Raw genomic sequence first — 23132 nt, 5'->3', positions numbered from 1 at the left:
AAGGGGATTGAGTGCTTATTGCCTGTCTGGCACTGTTAGAGGCCTTCATATACATCTGCCTAGAAATTTTGCAAATGTTTTAACCATTCACAGGTCTGTTACTTACCACGTTGTGATCCTGTGACCATACCTCTGAAATCTGGGCACTAGAGGACTTGGCAAGCAGCTCTGGGTTTGCATTATGACTGCCCACCCAGCACTGATAGCTCAATGAGGGCAATGTGTTCACTGCTGCAGCCAGCCTCCTTGCACACAGGAGGGCCTCCATGCTCATTTGTTAAGTTGAATTACCCTGGGCCTGCTTACTTAGCCTCTCTAAAGCTTCTGTTTCCTCAACAATAAAAGTAGGAAAAATAAAACTTAGATTATAGGATTTTTAAATTATGCTTTAAATTGTGAGGTTGTTGTAGATGCATATGCGATTGTCAGAAATAATACAGAGAGATCCCATATACCCTTTACCCCACCAGTAACATCTTGCAAAACGATAGCACTATATCACGGCCAGGATGTTGACATTGATCAATCCATTGATCTTATAGGATTTCCCTTCTAGGACTTTTATGTGGATTAATTGCAATTATGCAGGCATAATGTTTAGCAAAGTGCATGAGTACTGTAAACATTTAACAAAGGCAGCTAATATCCTTCTAGGAGACAATACGATGTAGACCAGTCCTGCTGAAAACATAATGTGAATATGAATCATCTGGGGGGCTTGTTGAAGTGCAGATTCTAATTCAGTAGGCCTGAGGGGGCCTGAGAGTGTGCATTACTAGCAAGTTCCCAGGGGGTGTCTGCTGTGGCAGACAGGCTAAACACATGGACTCCAGAATCAGACTGCCAGGGTTCAATTCTAGTTGTGCCCTTATTATCTTTAAGACCTCGACAGGTTATTTAACCTTTCAATGCTTCAGTTTCTTTATTTGCTTCATAGGGGTATTTACAGTCCCTATCTCACAGGGCTCTTGTGAGGCTTAATTATCTTAAAGCACTTAGTGCCTGGGCCGTAGTAAGTGCTCATTAAGTGTTAGGTATAATTATTTTAGATTATTTCTTATTCTGCACTCTCTCACTGAAATAAGACCATTTGGGTTTTCCCACTAGTTACTTTGGCCCCCAGAAAAGTAGAAATTCACCTGTTCTCTATGAGAAAAGAGAGAAGTTATTGCTAGAAGGTATTTGTAGAGCTCTTCTAGATCAAAAATGGCAAACATCTGATTCAGCAGTTCCTATTCCCCACCCACAGCAGACATTACTAATCAATCTTGACATTCTTTTTTCATTGAAACTCAACAATAGCTTCAGAGGCCTTCTTAAGGGAGCTTAAGCACAGCTGGTGCTCAAGATGAAACCTGTGTGCCGAAAGTGATCTGGTCTAAGCTCCTCCCAGAAGTGGAGGCTTAGCCCCAGGGCTGCAAGCTGACTTCCAAGGCTCACACTATCACCCGGAGACTGAGTGTGAACTAGAACCTACATCTGTGCTCTCTGCGGAACGAGTTGGAGTGAAGAAATCAAGAAAGGAAGACCAGGAGAGATTCACAAAAGCACGTTAGAAGCAAAGGGATACGGGTAGAGAAAGACTTTCTTCATAGACAGGTTAGTGCATCTAGAAGAACAATCAGAGTCCCTATGCACTGCGACCATTTCAGATTGGCAGCCATTGGGGTTTCCCTTATGACCCCTATGGCGTATGACATGGGAAGACACCCTGAAAAGTGAACTACTTATCGGGAATGTGGTGTGGAAAAGAAAACTGTCTTTACAGTACTAACTGGGGAGGCCTTAAAAAATCGAAAGGAGCAAATGAAAAGGCAAAGACCTTATTCCCACTGAACTGAACTCCTGAGGGCTTTTCCATGTGTGAGTTATTATCTGCCTTGATGGGGCAGCTGTGCGCTCCACCCTGTAATTCTGCCTCTCCCCGCTCTCAGTTTTCATCACTGGACCGCGCTTGACTTTACAGGCCGTCGTGGACCCAGGACTTCAAGGTAAATCAGATTGTGGCCATTTTTGTGGATTGGTAGAAAGACAAGAATCAGATCTTCTCTCTGAGCAGTTTGAATGATGAAGGTATGAAAGGAGTCAGTTACTGGTGGGGGCAAAAGCCAAAAGGGGGAGTAGGGGCAGTAATAAGGGAGCCAAAGTGAAGAGGAGGCTCCTTGGTAGATAAATGAGGAAGAATTAAACTGCGAGGAGGCACAGAGAAACGGAGAGGGAGTCTGGGTAACGACTCTGTGGCCCGTGGGGGAGGCAGAACCGTGGTTCCCAGAGCCGCCTTTTCGTGAACTTTCTTCCCCTTTTAATTAATATGGAAAATTTCAAATCTATGCAAGATTCGACAGAACAGGGACTTCCCTGGCGGTCCAGGCTTCCACTGCAGGGGGCATGGGTTCCATCCCCGGTGGGTCGGTCGGGGAACCAGGATCCCGCATGCTGCCGGGCTTAAGAAAAAAGAAAAGAGTAGACGGAATAGTATAACCCCCGGCCCCCATACCCATCCCTCCGCTTCAACCGTGATCAACTCAGGGTCTATCTTGTTTCTTCTCTATCTCCACTCACTCACCTTCTTGATTATTTTTATTTATTTTAAATAAACTTCTGATGCACTTATAAAATCCTTGCTTTGAAACACATTCTTATCAGTGGTCCATGCACAGCCTTCCTTATTATTATCATTTTAGTTACTTACTTAAAGTAGTTTTTTTGTTTGTTTGTTTTTCAATTTAGAAGTTTGCCCAATTTTTTCTTTTACCTCCTTAAATATATTTTTTATTATGGTAAAATATACATAGCATAAAATTTACTATTTTAACCATTTTAAGTGTGTAGTTCAGTGGCATTCGCATTGCTGTGCAACTATCACTTAAGTAGTTAATTTTATTTATTATTATTATTTTTTTTTTGCGGTACGCGGGCCTCTCACTGTTGTGGCCTCTCCCGTCGCGGAGCACAGCCTCCGGACGCGCAGGCTCAGAGGCCATGGCTCACGGGCCCAGCTGCTCTGCGGCATGTGGGATCTTCCTGGACCGGGGCACGAACCCATAGTCCCCTGCATCGGCAGGCGGACTCTCAACCACTGCGCCACCAGGGAAGCCCTAAGCAGTTAATTTTAATAGTGAACCCGTGAACACATCAACCGAAAACTAAGACTTTGACAATGACCTACATCTAACCAATGGTTCCCTGCCACCCACCCCGTGCAGTTCCCCTCCCCAGGTAACCATCATTCTGAATTCTCTCATCATCCTTCCCTTACTTCTTTTTTACATAGTTTTATTGCAGGTGCATGTACTGCCACAATTATTTTTCATGGTATTTGTAACATTACAAATAGGATATTATGCTGCGCGTAATCTTTGGGGACTTGCTTTTTTCACTCACTATTGTCAAGATTCCCCTCTATTGCTGCAGGCCTCTGTGGAAGTCGCTCGTTTAGGCTGCTGTTTACATTCCCTTGTGCGGACGGTCCGTGTCTGACACATTCCACCTCCAGCGCACTTCTGTCTTGACAGCATACCTTCCTTTTCTTACGGTAGCTTGAGCGTGTCTCTCATCTGCTTGATCAAGACATTCAGACTGAAACCACCCTGGTTAGATGTGGCCAGGGAGCAGTCACACTAATGCTGATGTAAGGGAAGCAGCGAGATTAATCCTTGGAAGGGTTGAAGACTGGTCACGTCCATGAGGAAAGGCCCTCTGTCCCCATGATTTATCTGCAGAGTAAGGCTCACTCTAAGCAGTGATGGAAATTAAAGAGGCAGCTTTAGGACCTCCACCTTGACCCAAAATGGAAATCATTTTGCAGTACACAAACGGCAGAGCTGTCATACAGATCAAATGAGATAATGATATGTGTGGACACTTTGTAAACCCCAGAGCCGTTTTATAAACGTGCAGTTGCATGGTGACTGTTACCATTACTCATTTGCATTATCTAGACAAATCATTTTCCTATCCCTCCATGATTACGGTGGCTGTCTGTGTATATGGTGCCCCAGCAAGACTGGGTTTAAGGGAGGTAGAGAGAAGGGGAGAGATGTGAATGTTCACCAGATATTCTGTCTGGTCTTTAGTCCCTGCAACAGCTCTTTAAATTAAGAATTGTCTCTGTTTTACAGATGAGAAAACTGGGCTTGATAACGTGCCCAAAGTTATAACTTTGGGCATGTTATAACTTCATAACTGACAGAGGTGGGGTTTGATTCAAATTCAGGTTTGTTCAAATCCAAAGCCCCTCCTCCGTTGTCACACTTCCCGAAATCTGCCCCAGCAGTCCGCACCCTTTCCTCATTCCGCGTCCTAATGTGGCAGGATGAAAACCTCCTCTTTAGGATCTTTCTCAGGAATTTTTCCCCCTGGTCTGAGACTATTGATGAACTAAAATGGAGTCTAAGTAAAAATGACTTTGGGAAGACTGGGAACCTTCCCGAGCTTTAACCTGTGCACTTTAATCTGGGAACCAGGGGAACAGGCGTGGTTATGCTTGGGTCAACTTGTCACCTGGGTCATCCTATCTCCACTGGCCCTGTGTGGACAGCAGGAGAGTGTATTTCACAGGGGGCCGCAAGACCGTGGCTCGGGTTCAGGCAATGCCTCGCCGCGGTTTAGGTAAAGCTAATCTCACTGTAAAGTGGAACTATCTATACCTGTCCTGCTCCCCATCCCGGGGCTAAGATCCAATGAGATAACAGGCTGTGACCCCATATAATTGGATGAGGTAATACATGGGAAAACAGTTTGAAAACTGCAAAGCATTTCCCCCCAGCATTAATGTAAGCCGGTATTTGTTTTCGTTATCATTCCATCTCAGCAGAGCCGTCTCCCAGGGAAAGCCCTATAGCAGGAACCCCTAATGATGACTGAGGTCTGAGAACAGCCAGAAGGCAAGCAACATGAAGCCATTTCAAGCAAACTAGAGGAAGTCCAGTCCCTGACTATTTATTTTATGAAGTTAGCGGCTGGGTACGTTAAGCAAATGTTTTCTTAATTGTGGCAGTATGGGAAAACAATGGGGCAAGGGCTGCCGGGGACCGGGGAGGATCAGGCCCCCACCCCTCCTACCCACACCCCGAAATCTCCAGAGAATGACAGCAAAAAAATAAAGACAGGGCTTTTCTTTTCGTGGTCACATGTCTACGCTGCTGCTGTAGTAAGAACCTGCACCGATTAGAAATGTTTCGCCCCCTCCTCTCCGCCCCTTCCCGGGCACGTTCCGGAGCAGACCGGGCTGTGGACTCCGGGAGTGTGCCAGACACAGCAAACACCGGTGTGTGAGCGCCTGGAGGGGGCTCTTTCCACCCCGAACTCTCTCCCTTCCTCCTCGGTTCCCTCCCTTCCACACTGACTTCATTTACTAGGACTTCCTCCTCCGGGCGAGGGAGGGGGAGGAAAGACGCTGCCGTGCGCCCGTGGGGTGTGTGTGGAGTGCGGGGTGTAAAATGCTGTAATGAGAGGCAGCTGAGCGGCGTCTGAGAGCCGGGAGCTGCAGCAGCCGTTCTGATCGCGGTGGCACCTGAGCGCTCACCTCCCCAAGCTAGTGCGACCTGTCCCTTCAGGTGCGTGTGTGGTCGCCGGCCTGTCGGGCAGAGCGGCTGGGGGTGTGCGGGTCACGAGCGGGCGAACCAGTGCCCCAGGTCGGCGGCCCGTGGAGCTTGGAGCCCGGGAAACGGGAAGCGCCGGCGTGCGCGGCGCTCCGGCGGCTGAGCTGGCGTGGACGCCGACCCCCGGGCGCCTTCCCTGGGCAGCTTAGCTAGCCGCTCTGCGTGATAGGCGGGGACGCGTGCGGGTCTGGAGCCGAGGGCTGCGGAGGTGCCGCAGGTCCGGCGCGAACGCGCGGGCACTTGGCCGGCTGCGTGGCGGTTAAGGGGCAGGGAGATTAAGGGACAGTGGGTAATGGATCGGGTCGACTGTGGTCGTCGTGGTCATGTGTGCTGTGTCCACCGGATGCGAGAGCCTACTGTGTGCGTGCGGGGGAGGGGGGAGGCGTGCTGGCCCGGAGCGGCGAGCCTCTGGGCGCGCACGAGAGGTTCGTTTATGTTCGTGCGTGTGCACCAAAGCTGTGTTCCCGCTGCCTGGGCCTCTGGGGTTCGGTCCGGTGTGTGTCAGAGGCCGGTGCACACCGCGTGCGCTGGGTCCACGCGCTCCCCGGGGTCGATCGCAGCCCGGGCCCCATGCGGACGTTGGCCGCCCGAGCACGTCTGCATCCGTTGGGTAGGTGCGAGCTGCCGTCAGGCGTGGAGCGGGTGGGGGAGGGGAAATGAGCCTCCCCCGGGCGCGCGAGGCCCTGCCCCCGCCTCCCCGCCGTCTCACCTGGGCCCGGCCCCCACCTGCTGGGCTGGAGGGGCGGGCCCGGGGGCGTGGCCCGGCGGAGCCCGGCAGAGCCCGGGAGAGGGCGGGCGGCGCCTCATTCCAGGGATTCCTCGCGCTCACGCGCTCGCGTCCGCCGCGGAGCCGGCTCGGCGCGCGCCGCCCGTGTGTGCGTGTGGGTGTGCGGAGCGGCTGGGGTCGGTGCGGGCGCGAGGGCGCCTGCGCGTCGGCGCGCCCCCGGAGTGCGCCCGGTCCCGCGCGCCCCGTGGTCCCGCCCCTGCCCCCAGCGGGGCCCGGCCGGCCCGAGGCGGGCGATCCCAGAGCCGCCCGGCGGTGAGTGCGGGAGAAGGGGGCAGGGCGAGGGCTGGCTTGCGGGGAGCTCAGGGGTGGACTGGTTCGGAGCGGGACGCGGGCGTCCTCCTGGAAGGACGGACGAGGCGGCTTGTTCTTGCGGGGCAACTTGAGGCTCCTGGTGGGAACGGAAGCGCCAGGACACTCAGAGGGAGAGGTCTAGCGTCTGGAGTGGAAGCTGTCCTGGGAGTCGGCGGCGAGGGGCCGGCCGGGGGGTGCCCGCGCCCTGTAGCCCCTTGGCCTTGGCCAGCGGCAAAGGACGGCTGTGGTGCGGGACCGCGGGACATGGCTGAGGATGGGCAGCTGGGATCGGCTCTTTCCTCTCTGTATACTTCCTGCCCCCTTTCCAAAACAAAACGGCACACTCTTCCTGCAGTGAGCGAGTGCAGGCCTCGCCGCAAAGCAAAGGTCTTTTCCTTTTTTGTTTTGCTTCAAGTCTCCTTTTATTCATCTCCCTAGACCTTTAAATCTCTTAGGTTAGGATGACAGCACTGTTGGGGCCGCTGGTCTTTATGCGCTTTAGTTGGCATGTGTTCGTCTGTTCAAGCCAGCTGACTTAAAAAAATCGGTTTCACTTTGATCATTGGTGCTGTGTGTTTGCTAGTCGTTATTTCCTTCTCTGCGGTTAATAAGAACCAGCAGCCTGGGGGGCGGGTTGGAGGCGGCTCTTCTAGTTTTTACCAGCGGCTGGTTGCCCCCTCTATTTGGAAGGTACTGTCTCCTGTAGAGTTTGAGTATCTTTTTTTACAAACCCAAGCCTATCTTGACGAAAATGAAGGCTCTCATTTGTTTCCTCTGAACTTTCGAAGACAAAGGCAACAAATGTTAATTCCTATTAGTATTTGGAGGTCAGTTTTGCGTTCCATTTTAGCATACCAAACTTTTAACTCTTTGCAGTAGCCTCCCAGTCCACAGACTTGCAGTGTTCATTGTTTCCTGCTTGCAGCTGATTAAGTCTGCGCATGAGCGTGAGGGGAGTAGTGTGGGTCTTTAAAGAGCGCTTAGGGGTCAGCGCCTCAAGGCTGTACTGGGGGCGCGATCGTGGAACAAGTTTTTTATCATCTGTCTCTAAATCTCAGTGCTCTCATTTAAATAATGGGTTTAGGAATACTCAGAAGTTTGTTGTCTTGTACTCAACACAGTTGTGTGTGTGTGTGTGTTTGTTTTCCGTGTGTTTCCTGATGTATCTGCCTGAAAAGTCATCTCCGTCCTGGTAGAAATGAGGTAAACCCCTCAATTTGTTGTTTGACTTTGGCAACATTTTAATCCCAGGCTAATTTCCTCCCCACCACGGTTTTTTCACACTTCTGGGCAGCCTGCCTTTGCTTTCCATTTGGAAGGGAATGCAAACTAAATTTTATGTTGACCAAAACACAATACAATTAAGACGATAATTCCGCTATAAATAACCATGAACTACATTCCAAAACTGTGGATGTTGTAGTAAAAACAGCTCTGGCTTATTTCTGGAGACTTGAGTTCAAGTCCTATCCCTGTCACCTACTAAGTTTGTGACCAGAAAAAGTTACTTCTAGTTAACATTTGTGCTTTATTTTCCTCTGTAAGAGGGTGATAAAATCTGTTCTGATACATCACAGAGTTAATTACAGGGAATAGTGTGCTTTGAAAAGTATTTTGTGTCATGTTATTTATAAAAGTCTTTGAAGACTTGAAAGAGCTTCATAAAACACAGTTGTCACCACTTCTCCCACCCGATTTAGAACTATGACTTTACCTTAAGGTTTCAACACTTCTTACAAAACGACAATTATGAAATGAAAACTTTCCCTTTCAAATGGTTTATTTGACAAGAGTTCTGCCCTGTGAAATTCCTTTTAACTCCTTAGGGAGTCAGCCTTGTCATCAACCTCTGGTGGTTGCCCAAACAAATCCAAAGGAAGATTTTACTTTGTGTTTCTTCCAGGTATCTCTCCTGGATAGTTTTGTTGTGCAACTTTTAGTTTGCCTTAATAAAATAATAAGTCATATAGCCATAATAAAAGTTGCTTTGCAACCTTGAGTATGACTTAATAAAAGAATGAGTTGTCATAAGTTTAGGAGGTAAGAGTCAAATACATTGGGAAAATTCTAATATAACTAAAATGATGACACTATGTGGCAATTTTAACATATCAAGTCTCTTCATTGCTTGTGTTAGACAAGCTGTCGCAGTTACGGGAACCTGGTGAAAGAGAGGTTTTTTTTTTTTTTTTTTGGTTAAGAAGTTTCTGCAGGGTATGTTGATTGAGGCTTGTTTTTGATTCTTTTAGGGAGCCTCTCTGAAGTTAATCAAGTCTATATGTGGGAGCTTAAGAGAAGAGAAAGGGGATAATATCAATCAGTCTATTGATAATATCAATAGTCATTTAGGATCTGTCCACATTAAAACAACAAACAAAAAACCCGACAAGTTAGAAATCAGACTGCCAAATCTTGATAGTATAAACTGCCAAGGTAAGGAAGGAAGGAGTGTATGCATGAAGTGCTGAAATCAGAAAAATTCTTTCTACCTGGGCTACACCGTAGTAGCTCTTTTACAAAAGAAGAAACCCTTGTAGAATGTGCTTTCAGTATCTCAGGCCTCAGGTCTTATAACCAGATTCGTCAATCCTCACTGTTCGTGGATTCCTGTATTTGTGAATTTGTCTCCTCACTGAAGTTTATTTGTATCCCCAAATCAGTACTTGGAGCAGTTTCTTCCGGGGCACATGGTTCAGTACTCACTAATTCAGAGGTCTCAGAGGCTTTATAGAACATAATGACTGCAAATGATAAGAATTTACCGTATTTGATGATGCCGATAATGAAAGAGCTTCCTAGTGATGCAACGTGTCATGGGTTAGAAGACTTTTCTAGGCTACTCATAGGCTGGGAGTTGAGCTTTTGGTACAGTGGGGAGCTCGACCTGGGTATTATGGGAAGTTGGCCAACTTAGGCTGTGATGCAGGTCCATGTCTGTCATTCTTGGGTGTAACAGGTCCCCAAGAGGACCTGGCACCTCAGTACTTCTGAAGAGGAGATTCTAAGTATCCAAATAAGATAAATGGCAAGAACAAGCGTATCCAGAGTGAACTAGAAAGGCCAAAGGGTTTCTTTTATTTCCTGTGAGGTGCTGTAGAAGGCCGAGGTATTGAAAATGAAGAGACAGGTTCCCAATAGCCTAAATATGAGAAAGAAAAGGATAGTTCGTTGTTTGTTTTGACAACCGTGTTGAAAAATCGTGGCAATCGGTAGTCTGCTCAAAAAGTCCAGATTTGAATTTTATTTTTCCTCTTTGGACAGAGTGGTGGTGTCATTGTGGGCCCGCATACAGGCACTTTCCAGGGGGCACTTTAGGGAGACGGATGAACTTCAGCCAGCAGTAAGAATTTTACACCAGCGTTGGGCAGCCTCACATAAAGGACATGAAATACGCTATAACCTGAGTTTGGTTTTGCAGCTTTAAGTCCATACAGGTGACCCTGACAGGCACACGATTGCTTTCGTACTGTCCATGTGTTTGCACAGCTGACACTGATGCTGAGCTGTGTTATGGTAATTAAGGATTTTACTTACTGTGTGGTAGCACCGCTGGGCAGCTTCTGTTGCCCGGGTCATCAGGATGACTAAATATCACATCCCTACAGTCCCCACCTCGGGGAGGGGGGTGCCTAGGAGGCCCATGGAGCCTTGGGCCATTTTAGCATCAGAAAACCTAAGGTGGCTGAGTTGAGCATTTGTGCAAGGATTGCCATCCAGACTGGTACCCGTTTTTCAGCCCAGCTGACTCTGTGTTGATGTGATGGGAGGTGGAGATGAGCAGGAGACGGAGCTAAGTTGATGGCAGACACCTGAGGTTACCTTGTTCCTGATACCTGACGTGTCCCTGGGGGGGAGGCGGGGAGATGGATGGCTGCCTAGCCTATAGACCTGCCCTATTGAGGTTTCATGGGAGGGGGAAGGGCGTTAAACCCTTACGGAAAGGGTACACACCCTGTACTAACTTAGTGAATTCTTTAGTTTTCTAGGACAGGGCTGGGAGGGTGGGGGAGGAATTGCCAACAGAGCTGGCTCTCATCCTGGGACTTAGGCTTGAGGTTGACAAGCACCTGAAAGAAGCCTAACAAGGGGTTTTACACAGATATATATATATATATATATTTTTAAATTAATTAATTTACTTTTTGGCTGTGTTGGGTCTTCGTTTCTGTGCGAGGGCTTTCTCTAGTTGCAGTGAGTGGGGGCCACTCTTCATCGCGGTGCGCGGACCTCTCACTGTCCCGGCCTCTCTTGTTGTGGAGAACAGGCTCCAGACGCGCAGGCTCAGTAGTTGTGGCTCACGGGCCCAGTTGCTCCGCAGCATGTGGGATCTTCCCAGACCAGGGCTCGAACCCGTGTCCCCTGCATTGGCAGGTGGATTCTCAACCACTGTGCCACCAGGGAAGGCCCCACAGATATATTTTTAATTCTCTGGAAATAAGCATAGAACATGTAGATATGTTGTTCAGATTTCAGACATTTGGCCTTCAAATGAATTTTCAGAAATGATTATGTGTAGAAATAAGGAATTGGATATAAGGGGAAGTCAGGCAAGTCCTTCTGACCTTGTATCTGGTAAGATGTTTCAAATTACGGCAAGACAGGTCCATAATTCATGTCTGGCACATGCCTCGATAAGGAAAGCTAGACAGGCAAAGGGTCCATGCGGTTGAAGGAATATTTTGAATAAGGACTGGTTTCTGTTTAAGAGTGTGACATACAATTTCAGGTTGTGAGAAATACAAACAACGCGGTGAAAGTTTTCACATATCATTCATTGAGCCTTGAGAGTTATCCGCTGGAGTTTAATAGCAGGTTGTCTCGAACATGACTCAGTAGGAACCATCCTTCCTGAATACTGAACCTGCTCTTGGAGCTTGAAGTCCTCAGGGCTTATGTTAATTCCTGTGTGGCCGGGGGCCCCAGGGATCCTGTGGCATTGCTGCCAGCATTGTCTGTCCCAGTCTCACCAACGGACTTGGTGTGAGAATCTTCTTACCTGCCTTGGTTACTGTTCATGTGACTCTGTGCCGCTTTCTTTTCAAAGCAAGTGAAACATGTCCTGGTTTTTACGTTCCTAGGAGAGGAGGGCTTGTCTTCCTTTGCTTTCTTTAGAAATTATCAGATTATTGCTTCATATATATCTCAAGGTATAGGGGAAAGAGCACAGGACTAGAAGTCTAGCTGGAAGGTATTCTTTATTTTGGTTTTTTTTTTTTTTTTTAGATAAGCTAAAAAATTGCTTTTCTCCAAAAGGTCTTTATGAAAATCAGCTGAAAATAGTTAAAATCGCGTTGGATGGTGAGTCAGGAGACTTGGATTCTAGAGTTAGCTTCTTCAGGAAGTCACTTATATTCTTGGCACCTTGGTTTTTCATCTGTAGAAAAATATAGTAATCCTATCTGTGAGGATCAGTAAGCCAGTGTATGTGAGTGTGTTATTAAAAGTATAGGCTGCAAGGCGGTAAGGTGGCATAATGTGAATGTATTTCTCACTTGTGTTGATTGCGCATTTTCAGTGACGTTGTATCATTTAATCCACAGTGCCAAGCTTGTGACCATGTGAAGTAGGCAACGTTGTGACCATTTTCTTTAGGTGCGCGAACTTGGGCCCAGAGAGGTTAAATGGGCCCCACAATTGGTGTTAGGCATTTAGAGCAAAGTCTAGAACATCATCGGCTTTCCGTGATGATGGATTGAATGAGTTCAACGTATTAAAATAGGGCTCAGACTTAGGTGTTCTGAGGCTAAAGTCCCGGCTCTGCTGATTTAACAGATGGTAAAGTGCGAGCAGAAAAAAGGGTTACACCAATGAGAGAGGTTTTGAGCATGAAGAACAGAGGGGTGACCTGAGAATTGTATGGATGTTAACAGAGACAGTATGTGTGTGTTGCCAGGAGTTAGTGGGGCCTCAGTTGGACACGCTGTGGCGAAGAAACAGCCAGGAGGTTAATTCACGTCTACCTGATGTGCCTGAAGCTATGCTTGCACGTGGCCACCAGAATCTGGTGACGATTCGGTATGAAATTTCATTTCAGTTAAGCTCATTGAGACCCACAGCTAGCCACATCGACCACAGAGTGATCTGCATTTGGTGTAAGTTGCTCAGGGCAGGGGGTTCACGTTTTCTTTTCTGAAAAGTCTCTATGTAGTGTTTGCCAGACATAGGAGATACCCAGTGAAAGCCTCTGAGTTCTTGATGGCCCCAAAGGCCACACCCCCCCGCCATAGTGAGATACTTCATACTGTAGGCTTGTCCTACAGTTATGTTTCTTAGCTGAGGCCAAGTTAGATTAGCTCAGGAAGTGGTCCTGATAGAGTGATGGGACAGGGCCAGCAGGAATTAGGGATACTGAAGAGTGTGCATCTGGGAGTTGGACGTGCCGTCAGGATCCCAGGATAGTGATATCTTCCTATTTCAGGTTTTTGGTCAAGTGACAGTGTGGCAGGGACATCAGGAGGTTTGAATGGGCCTCTCCCAGCCTCCACTGGTTTCTACCTCTGGCCAAGACTCTCACTCTTTCCTAAATTACACGGTAGTTGGGCCAGTGTTACTGGAGGAGCTGTGCAGTGAGCCAAGCTTGGTGCTGTAGTTTTCACCTTGGAACACTTCTATGACGTACCTTGAAATTCTGTTCCCTTGGAACACTTCTATGACATATCTTGAACTTCTGTTCCCTTGCCTGAAAAAACAAAACAAAACTAATACACCCCATAATTCTATTCCCAAGATAGGAGTTCATGTCCTCTTGTTGATCCAAAAAGAAAAAAAAAAAAAGATGGTCCTTTGTGGAAGCCCAGAATAATGGTGTGCAAATTTAGAGCTGAGCTTTTCATTAGCACCCAGTATCCCTAGAATGTAGTAGCTTTATCATTGATACCTATTATTCCCTAATTCTCAATCTTAAGCTATTTGGAAGGATGTATTATTGGGGGTAAGGGAGCTTCAGTAAAGGAATATGGGCTGTATGGGCTGGCAGAGAAAATACCGACCATTGCCTGGAAAAAAAAAAAACCCAAAAAGCAAAATATGTGTTCTCTTCACCATGAGTTATATTCATAATTGACAGCAACCACGAAAAAAAGACGAATGGATAGACCAGAAACGGGTGGCAGTGCAGTAGAACCCTTACAGACGGACTTGATGTCTTTTTCCAGAAGCACATTCCTCTCCCTTTTACGGGGTTACTATGTTCCAGGTGTCAGTGTTTTAAGTGATTATGTTTTCGGTGATCACGATATTGTAAAAACTATCACGCCAGTGGGAACTCATCACTGGCTTGTACTTAGATTTATTTTCCAGATGCTGTGTAATCTTTTGCAAAAGCTCATAGATGATTTATGGTTCATAAAGGATATAAAATAAACCAGACATGTCGCTCCCCTGTTTAAAACCACTCAGACCATTCAAGGACTTTTCACTGACTAAAGAATAAGATCTCAGCTTTGTCACACCCTGCAGAGAACGCATGATCCGGCCCATGCCCACTTCCCTGCCTTGCCCTGTCCTCTCGCTGTGGTCGTGGGAGCGCCCCACGTTCACAGGGCCAGCTTGGTCTCTCCCCCACCTTCCCCTTTACAAGCCCAGTTCCCCTTATCCTTTAGGTCTCTCATCTCAGAGGAATCTTCTCTGTCTCAAGTACTGGCCAGTGCCCTTTTTCTAGTATGTTTACCATCATTTGCAATTTATTTAATATGTTTGCCTTTGTTTTGACACATAATTATTTTAATACGTGTAAAGTGCATTCACTTCTGACACCCTATGAGGGAGGTAATATCAACATCCCCATTTTACAGATGAGGAAGCAGACACACAGACATAAAGTCAGTTCCCAGGTCACAGAGGTAGGAAGTCGCTGTGCTTATTCAAGCTCACACGGTTAGTGTCCAGAGACCCCCCTCCTAAACCACCGTGATGCTCATTCCCCTCTCAGCAGACTGTGACCCTCCATCAAACACTGTGACTGTAGTTTTCTCCCCCATGTTACTCACATGTCTCACATGTTTTATTGGGTTTCTTGGACTGTGGATATTGTACAAGATGTAAAAGTCAGAAGTGTTTTTTTTTCTTTTTTACTGTTATCTTCCACCTTTATTTGCTTAGGCCTTTTGTGGCTAAGTAGTGCCTGGTCCCTGGCCCTCCTCTCCCACCTGTATCACTGTACCCGCTCTCGTGGTCCTTATCTCACACCTGGTTCCTACAGAAGCCTCCTAGCTGATCCGCGTGACTCCTCACTTCATCCCTGCAGGTCAAACCGTCCTCCCCACACCTGCTAAACTAAAACATCCTTGACATCACCTCCCCAGCCTGCTCAGGGACTCACCACTGCCCGTTGCCTACTCCAGTAAGTGGACACCAGCCTGGCCAGCCTTGCGCTGTCTCCCGAGTTCACCCACATTGTGCTCCCCGCTCCTCAGCAGGGGTCCTCAATCCTGCCTGGGCGGGGCTGAGTCTCCCTCCCGGGCTCTCATACCTGTGGCTGTGCCTTCCCTCAGGCTGTGGATCCAACAGGACTGTACATGTAAGCATCAGACAGGGTACTTGGACCCAGGAAATATTCAGACCGTGTGGTCCAGGTGAGGAGGAGAGGTCAGAGAGTAGAGGCTGCCCAGGGGAGAGGAATGGGAAGGAGACCTTAGAAGTGGCTTTTTTTTTTTTTTAATTTATTTATTTTTGCTGTGTTGGGTCTTTGTTTCTGTGTGTGGGCTTTCTCTAGTTGTGGCAAGCGGGGGCCACTCTTCATCGCCGTGCGCGGGCCTCTCACTATTGCAGCCTCTGTTGTTGTGGAGCGCAGGCTCGGCGGCCATGGCTCACGTGCCTAGTTGCTCCGCGGCATGTGGGATCCTCCCAGACCAGGGCTCGAACCCGTGTCCCCTGCATTAGCAGGCAGACTCTCAACCACTGCGCCACCAGGGAAGCCCTGAAGTGGCTTTTTAAAACACACACACACACACACACACACACACACCCCAAACTGAGAAAAAAATGCATGTTCATGAGGTAAACGCTTGAGCTGACACTGATCTCTCTTTTATAACACACTACACGTTTCAGTGTTAAATTATATTTTGTCTTTTATTATGCTCTTAAATTTGTCTGTTGTTATCCCATTCCATATACTTTAGGTTCGTGAACAAGGTCGTAATTCCTTAAAAGCAGGGATCATATCTTCTATTTCTCTGTGACCTCTCCCGGATACTTTGCTGAACTCAGTAATTGTGTAATAAAAATTGGTCACATTAATAAGGTTGCAGCAGATGGCAGGTGCCTCGTAGATGAACCTTAAACACCTAATCTCTTATCTACCTACTTTGAACCTAAGTAGCTTGGAGTGAATGAACTTAAATAATCTTCCACGTGCTAGAATTCTGGGTCTACTTTTGTGTCATTTGGTATTTTTATGCTTTGATATTTTGCTTCTATGCACATAGTTTGCGTAAGAGGCACATGTTAACATGTATCTTTTGGGGTTTAGAATTTTGAGAGCATTGTCCTTCAACTTAATGAGGCAATTAATTTAAGCAATTGTGAGTCTAAATACTGCTTTACAGAGTAGAATGCTTATCGGCATTTACTTAAAATAAAAGACTTTAAAGTCAGGGACTTCCCTGGTGGCACAGTGGTTAAGAATCTGCCTGCCAATGCAGCGGACACGGGTTCAAGCCCTGGTCTGGGAAGATCCCACATGGCACAGAGCAAGTAAGCCCGTGCGCCACAACTACTGAGCCTGTGTTCGAGAGCCTGCGAGCTGCAACTACTGAGCCCATGTGCTGCAACTACTGAGCCCATGTGCCGCAACTAGTGAAGCCCATGTTCTCTAGGGCCCGCGTGCTGTTAACTACTGAAGCTCGCACGCCTAGAGCCCGTGCTCCACACAAGAGAAGCCACCGCAGTGAGAAGCCCGCGCACCGCATCGGAGAGTAGCCCCGGCTTGCCACAACTAGAGAAAGCCCGCGCGCAGTAATGAAGACCCAATGCAGCCCAAAAAAAAGACTTTAAACTCAAATCTTGCCTGAATAGGAAACTGGCTTGTGTGACGAGAATGTAACTGAGTTCTTGTGAGTTCAGCAAACCTTTTCCTGTCAGTCTGTCCCAAACTTTTGTTTCTTTGCCTTTGAACAAGTTTCCAAATCCTTACTCTCAGGAGGTGATCTTTTCTATCTTACAAGGAAGACAAGGATTGTGAATGTCATTTATTTTTCTATCATATGCCTCTGATTTTACTCACCTCCTTCTTGTCTCTGAAAAAGAAGAAATTTACTGTTTGCTTTACAACCTCACTGTCCTCCCTGTCACTCAGAGTCCTCTTGGACTCTCCTCTGACACCTTGAGACCTCCCAGGCTCCATCACTGCTGTCTGTGTTTTCTCTTATCCCCCTGCCTCCAACACACGCCCCTCATTACTTCCTGCCCGCTGTATCCCTGTGTCTTTCAGACTGTCCCCTGCCTTTGGCTTCCTATTGTGTAGGCTGCGACTACAGGGCACTACCAGGATAACTTCCCTGGAACATGTCAAGGGCCAAGTTATTGCTCGGCTCAGAGATTTCAGTGGCTCCTTAATGCGGACAAAATCCAGCCCAAGTCCCGTTCAGGCCCTCGGTCCTCCCGTGCTGTGGCGCCGGTGCAAGTTTCCATCCTCGTCACTTCCAGTCCCCACGTTACTTGTCTTCTGGCTGATTTGGGCAGCTTGTTCTTGAATGGGTTCTGCTTCTGTTCTTCCCTTCTGTGCTTTTAGATTTATTTTTCAGAGGCTCAGCTCATCTTCTGTTTTCTCCACAAAGCCTTTCGGAATTCATTGATATTTCTATAGGATTTTGTTTATAGCACTGTTTTGGCACTTAGCACATTTTGCCTGAATCCATGATTTCCACGTGTCCCCTAGGAGGTGTTTCAGGTTAAAAGAAAGGCCAATGAAGTTTGAGAGACTTCAAGTATATAGAGCTGCCCTCCCTACTGCCTCTGCCCCTGCAGAAGGCACAGCAGCCTATCAAAAGCACAGGAAGGAAAAGAAACTGCTTAGGGGCTTCCCTGGTGACGCAGTGGTTGAGAGTCCGCCTGTCGATGCAGGGGACGTGGGTTCGTGCCCCGGTCCGGGAGGATCCCACATGCTGCAGAGTGGCTGTGCCCGTGAGCCATGGCCTCTGAGCCTGCGCGTCCGGAGCCTGTGCTCCGCAATGGGAGAGGCCACAGCAGTGAGTGGCCTGCGTACCGCAAAAAAAAAAAAAAAGAAAGAAACTGCTTAATTTGGTTTATTCCAGTGTTTTCCCAACTTATTTATCATAGAAAAATTTTTTTCTTACAAAATATGAACATCCAGTGCAACACTTGGGGAAAACACTGCCTTAAACTAGATTTCTTGCAGGCATGTCTACTGTATAAATTGAAAGCTCTTTGAAGGCAACTGTTGGGCTCTGTTTATTTTTCCTGCCTTAGTACATAGTAGATAACGTTTGTTGAATGAAATCACATTGCAAGATCAAGAGCTGATGTTTCTTTGGAGGCCTGAGGTATGAATATTGTAAAGCAAAGCTGGTCTGCTGTGTCTTGTAACTGGCACATGCATAGTAGGGACTCAGTAAAGGCTGAAGAATGCTGAGAAAATGCTGAGCATCTCTAAAGGGTGCACTTAAAGTATTTTCTCTCAGTTGTTGAACTGATAGGGTGTGTCTCTTTTCCTAATAACTGTGTGTGCGTGCATGCATGTGTGCGTGTATATATTTAAATAATCCAAAAAAGGAAAACTGGGTAAAAGTAGCCTGATTCTCTAGGTTTTTCACCATCTTTAACTCTTTTTCAGTGTTTGCTTTTATAGGTGTGCTGTAATTTAAGAAAACAGAGTTAAAAATAAAAATCCAGGTTTTATAAAAAAAAAAACGTTGGTGTTAGGTGGTGGTGATAGCTTTAAAACATGACATTTAGAAATAACAATTCCTATTGGACTTAAAATACCATTTAACTCACCAGTGGAATTCACACACGTTTCATGAGTACATTGCCTATTTTAAGATACACAGTTTTGCAGAGTCTCAACCAAGGAGGCAAAAGGACAGAATGGTTCAATCTTAGTAATTTTTGTTAAAACTAATAAACCAGCAACAACGACGACTACCACCACGATCTCAGACTGGTATAATGCTGTGTTCATAGAGTAGCCTTTGTTCCGAGAACTGTTTTCTCCTGGGTATGTCTGGACAGGCATGTTGTTACGTACGCACATAAACATTTATAAGCACGAATAACACGGGCAGGAATATTCACAACATCCCTTCTTTTAGTTCTGACTTGAGCTGCTTCCTGGAGTTGGCAAGGATTGGCTGAGTAGGCAGCATGGAATTTAACCCCTTTCTCTATCTGTTCCTGAACCAGGTCCACTGGATCTCGTCACAGGCTGGGAAGACTCAGTACAAGTATAATGCTTCAGCACTGTGATTTGCATTTGGTGGAGGCATCATTCTAATGGTTAACTGCCAAAATTCTATAAAAAGTCTTTGGAATTCCATTTAAATTCTTTTTTTCTCTCTTTTTTTCCTTCTGGGCTCCAACCAGGAATGGAGACGCCATTGGATGTCTTGTCAAGGGCAGCATCCCTGGTACATGCTGATGATGAAAAACGTAAGTCAGGAATGCATTTTACGTGTTTTTCACCTATACCTCCTTGTCTCCTGGAGTATGATAAAATCACGTGTTTTCCCACATGGTTTTGTGGCTGTATGCTGTTAATTTTGGTTGTTTTCTTCAGAGATAACAGCTTGGCATCCTTATTTTTGTTTTCGAGTGCCAGAACATGTAAGTCTTCTGTTATCTTTGGATGCTAGGGCTTGAGCTGTTAACTCAGGAAGTTCTTTTCCTCCGCAGCTTACTCTAGTGGGATCTGGAGTGGAGATACTCCTTACATGTCTCTAGAAGTTTAGATAAATAGGTGTTTGTTGATAGACTAATTGAGCAACAGAGAACTAGAGATGCGAAGAGTCATCTAAGATCATTCGTGTCATTGGAAGTGTGCATATAATGGGAAATAGTCGTGGAAGTTCTATTTGCATAGTTAAAAGAGAACAAATACTGGGGGGAGAGCGCCGCTAATGTGGTGGAGAAGGGGCACAAGAAGAGAGAACACCGACATTGGAAGGCCGTTTGCCATTGTGTGAAAGTGATTTTCCTGCTCGTCCTAAGGTATATTTGTTTTTAAGTGTTACTGTTCACAGTTGATATTTGCAAGAATGTGACTGTTTTCTGTGGAAGCAAGGTTGTGTTCTTTTGTAAGCACTAAAATGCTACTGACAGAAGATGTGGTGAGATTGAGCTTTTATACATGGTAAGTTCTTGAAGGTGAGCAACTTTCAAGTTCAGTTCTTAATAAGTTGGCAGCTGAAGTGCCTGTTGCTTAAGATGTAAGGTCTGCCTTTCTATTAGCTGGTAGGACTTCTATTTGTCTAAGGCTCAGTTTCCTCATTAGTAACCCCGAAATAATAGTAGCTACTTACAAAACATATGTGAAGATTAACTGGACTTTATGTGTATAGTACTTATCTTAACTGTCAACTCCTGGGGCGACTGCCGTGCCCTGTTCTCTCTAGGCACCTTGTTGGCCCTCTGATAGGACTTTCTCCAGTCCTTCATGTTATCCCTGTGCCTGCGGCTTCCTCCCTTCCCCCACTACCACCACTCACACAAGATCATCTTTAGACGAGTGACTGAATGAAATAGCCATTGAAGTTTTTTTTTTTCCCCCAGCCTCTTTTGTAATTTACATTTATTTAGCTTTTGATTGTTGGGAGGTATAATTATCCTTTCCTAAGGAAACTGAAGCTCAGGGATGTTAAGTGTCATTCCCAGGGACATTGAGCTCCGGAGAGGCAGCTCAGGTTGTAGGCTTTTATTGAAACAACAAGAAACTCCTTTATGCCTCTAAGATTGCAATAAGCGTTACTGACTTGAGTAGCTAGTTACAGATTTCGTTAAACATTAATATAGCCAATTTAGAAGTTTTTTATGTAAGACAGTATTTTGCATTTTTCTGTTTTATAATGCCCACATTTAGTTAGGATCAGTAAAACAAAATGGTGTTTGTATAAATGAAAAATAAGTAATGACCTCAGTGTAGCTTTTTGTGTCCTGAGTGAAGAGAGTAAAAGTTTCTTCTCTTTTTCTACTGCCTTCTCAGGTTCTCTCCTGGAGCCCAGCTTCAGGATCAGTCTGCTCAGGTTGGAGTCCTGAATAGTTACCAATTCAGTGAGCAGTGATTGAAGGCTTATGGAAAAGGGGGCCTTTCTGGGGGGCAAGTGGCAGTCCTGCCTTCATGGAGCTTATGAACTGATTTATGCATTGACCCCTGCGGCTGTAAAATGTACGTCAGGGGAGACTGGGCGTACTTGTGACACAGACGCAGGGCCTCCGTGGAGCCCACAGTTTGAGAGAGCTGTTTTCGTAGAAGCAGAACGATACTGCCAAGGGAGAGAGGAATTCTTACTTTCCGCCTGCGTTGAACACAGTATATTCCTGTTTTACAGAGGAAGGATATATACGTATGTAAGGTCAAAGTGATCACAGGGTAGACTTTATTCTGAACTCCAATTCGTTTAGGAATGGGCTGGCATGATTCTGGAATCCCTCTATCATGGTTTCAGCATCTCAGGATCATTTTTTACATTTAAGGAAAAGTAAAAAAAAAAAAAAAGCCCAAAGATGTCTGTAATCACTAACACGGAGGCGACATTTTTGAGAAACTGTTTTACTGTGGTGCTCTGTGTACCACCCACAAGAGTAGAACCCAAGCACCAGGGATTCACCATATTTTCTATTACCTAATAACAATGTAAGAATGTGAAAATTCAGGCAGTTTATAGACGAAGTTGAACATTAAGTTCACAGCCTTTCGGTAGATTTTTCAGACCTACGTGTGCTTGTTCAGCGTGATTCAGCTTTCTGTGCCCCAGATTAATTCTATTTTAGCTTTTGTTGAAAATTGCTCTTATACTTCACGTTCTCCTCAACTTTAAAAAAGTCTTGTGTATGTAATCTGATTTGGGTGTCTTATTACAAACAGAAAAATGTTCTACGACTTGAGATCAGTTTTCCAACTTGTGTTGGTGACCTAAATGGTTGTCTTTCCTTTTGCTCCTGGAGAACCAGTAACTTAGGCATTTTTGAAGATGTTATTGTTTTAGTATCTGGAGGGGAACAGTGTCTGTTAGGAATTGAGTATTTAATACCTGATAGCCTTAAGGCTTCATTATGTCTACCAGCAAAGAATCAAAGAAATATCTCAATAGTACACTGCAGAGCTGAAGTCAATAGTGAAATGGTGGTTTTGTAGTAACACAATAGCCACTTATCTGGATGGCCTAGAAGGAATACACTTACTTAAAATAATCATTCCACTGCTCATGAGACATTGATTTAATCAGCATCCCGGGTAATCCTGGAAGGTACTTAATGAAAATACAACATGAGATGGCCAATTTTCCATGTGCTTGAGGAATCTCTCCTTTCAGGGATCATTAATACTGGTGCTGGGAAGACCTTAACCTTTTTCCAAGTCTATTTTTTTAGGAGTCAAAATTGAACAGAATTTGTGGACAGGACAGTAGGCACCTATGTTTATAACGTCACCTGGGTGTGTCTTTAACGTGATACTGCACTTCATCATGATATGTACAGAATGTTTTCTTTTCGGTAATTTTGTTCTTATATCTTCTAAGTTCTTGTATCTGCTGACTTCCTTACTTAGGCTGAAATAGTTTTAAGAAACACGTAGCTTTGGTTTTGAGGATTTTGGTGGAGGGGGTAGTACTTTTGATCTGGTCTAATGAATGTGTATGATCAGAACAAGCTGGGTAAGGTCGGCGTGAGTGACATAGAGCAGTAGGGGAAGAAGCAGCAGTAGGGGAAGAAGAAGCAGTAGGGGAAGAAGGAGCAGTAGGGGAAGAAGCAGTGTTGCTGTTGCATCTGCTCCCAGAAATTCACTAACTCCTTGTTTGGTGAAGGTCGCTGAATGTTGAGTAATTGATGAAGCACAAATTAACCATCATTCTCCCGGGAAAGCATTCCTAGGAGCATAAGCTCTAGTTATTATGGGGGCCAGTGCCTCAGATGTGTGGAACATTTTCATGTGTGTAGGTTGTGTTCTGTTTTGCCTTAAAAAGGGAGAAAAGAAATCTATACACTTCATCATAACATAAAGATGAGTTGCGCTCACATACTGTCTTCTCAGATGGACTTCTGTCCTCCTAGATCACCATCACTTCTTGCCGGCCTCCTCGTCAGTCAGGTCACTGTGTGTATAGGTTACGGTGCTTTAGCCAGTGCTTTCCTGTGACCAGACCAGTCGGGGCTGCTTCTGATTTTTTCCCCATCCTCTCCCTCCCTTTTATCCTCTTGCCTTTCCTCTCAGCACGTGACACAGTGGCTTTCAAACATTTTGGCCACGGCCCAGAGTAAAAAAGCATCTACCTTGT

At 46.1% G+C, this 23132-nt stretch overlaps 1 protein-coding gene across 4 annotated transcripts in view; it reads left to right on the top strand.

Annotated features, from left to right (window-relative positions):
• Positions 1 to 5383: 5383 nt before the first annotated feature.
• Positions 5384 to 23132, top strand: part of VGLL4 (vestigial like family member 4) — a 153909-nt gene continuing 136160 nt past the window's right edge. The window contains exons 1-2 of one of the 4 annotated variants that reach the window (XM_067755484.1): positions 5384 to 5558; positions 19225 to 19290. In XM_067755484.1, coding sequence (XP_067611585.1) covers positions 19227 to 19290 — 64 coding nt within the window. In that variant the 5' untranslated portion in view covers positions 5384 to 5558; positions 19225 to 19226. Of the gene's footprint in view, positions 5559 to 5798; positions 5821 to 6479; positions 6643 to 19224; positions 19291 to 23132 lie in introns of those variants that run through there. The other 3 variants (XM_067755488.1, XM_067755486.1, XM_067755485.1) reach the window with 3 other exon arrangements.

Source organism: Pseudorca crassidens, chromosome 10 (genome assembly GCF_039906515.1).
Source record: "Pseudorca crassidens isolate mPseCra1 chromosome 10, mPseCra1.hap1, whole genome shotgun sequence".
NCBI classification, from domain to species: domain Eukaryota; kingdom Metazoa; phylum Chordata; class Mammalia; order Artiodactyla; family Delphinidae; genus Pseudorca; species Pseudorca crassidens.
Note: the sequence above shows the minus strand (reverse complement) of the source record. Positions and strands in the feature narration are given on the sequence as shown.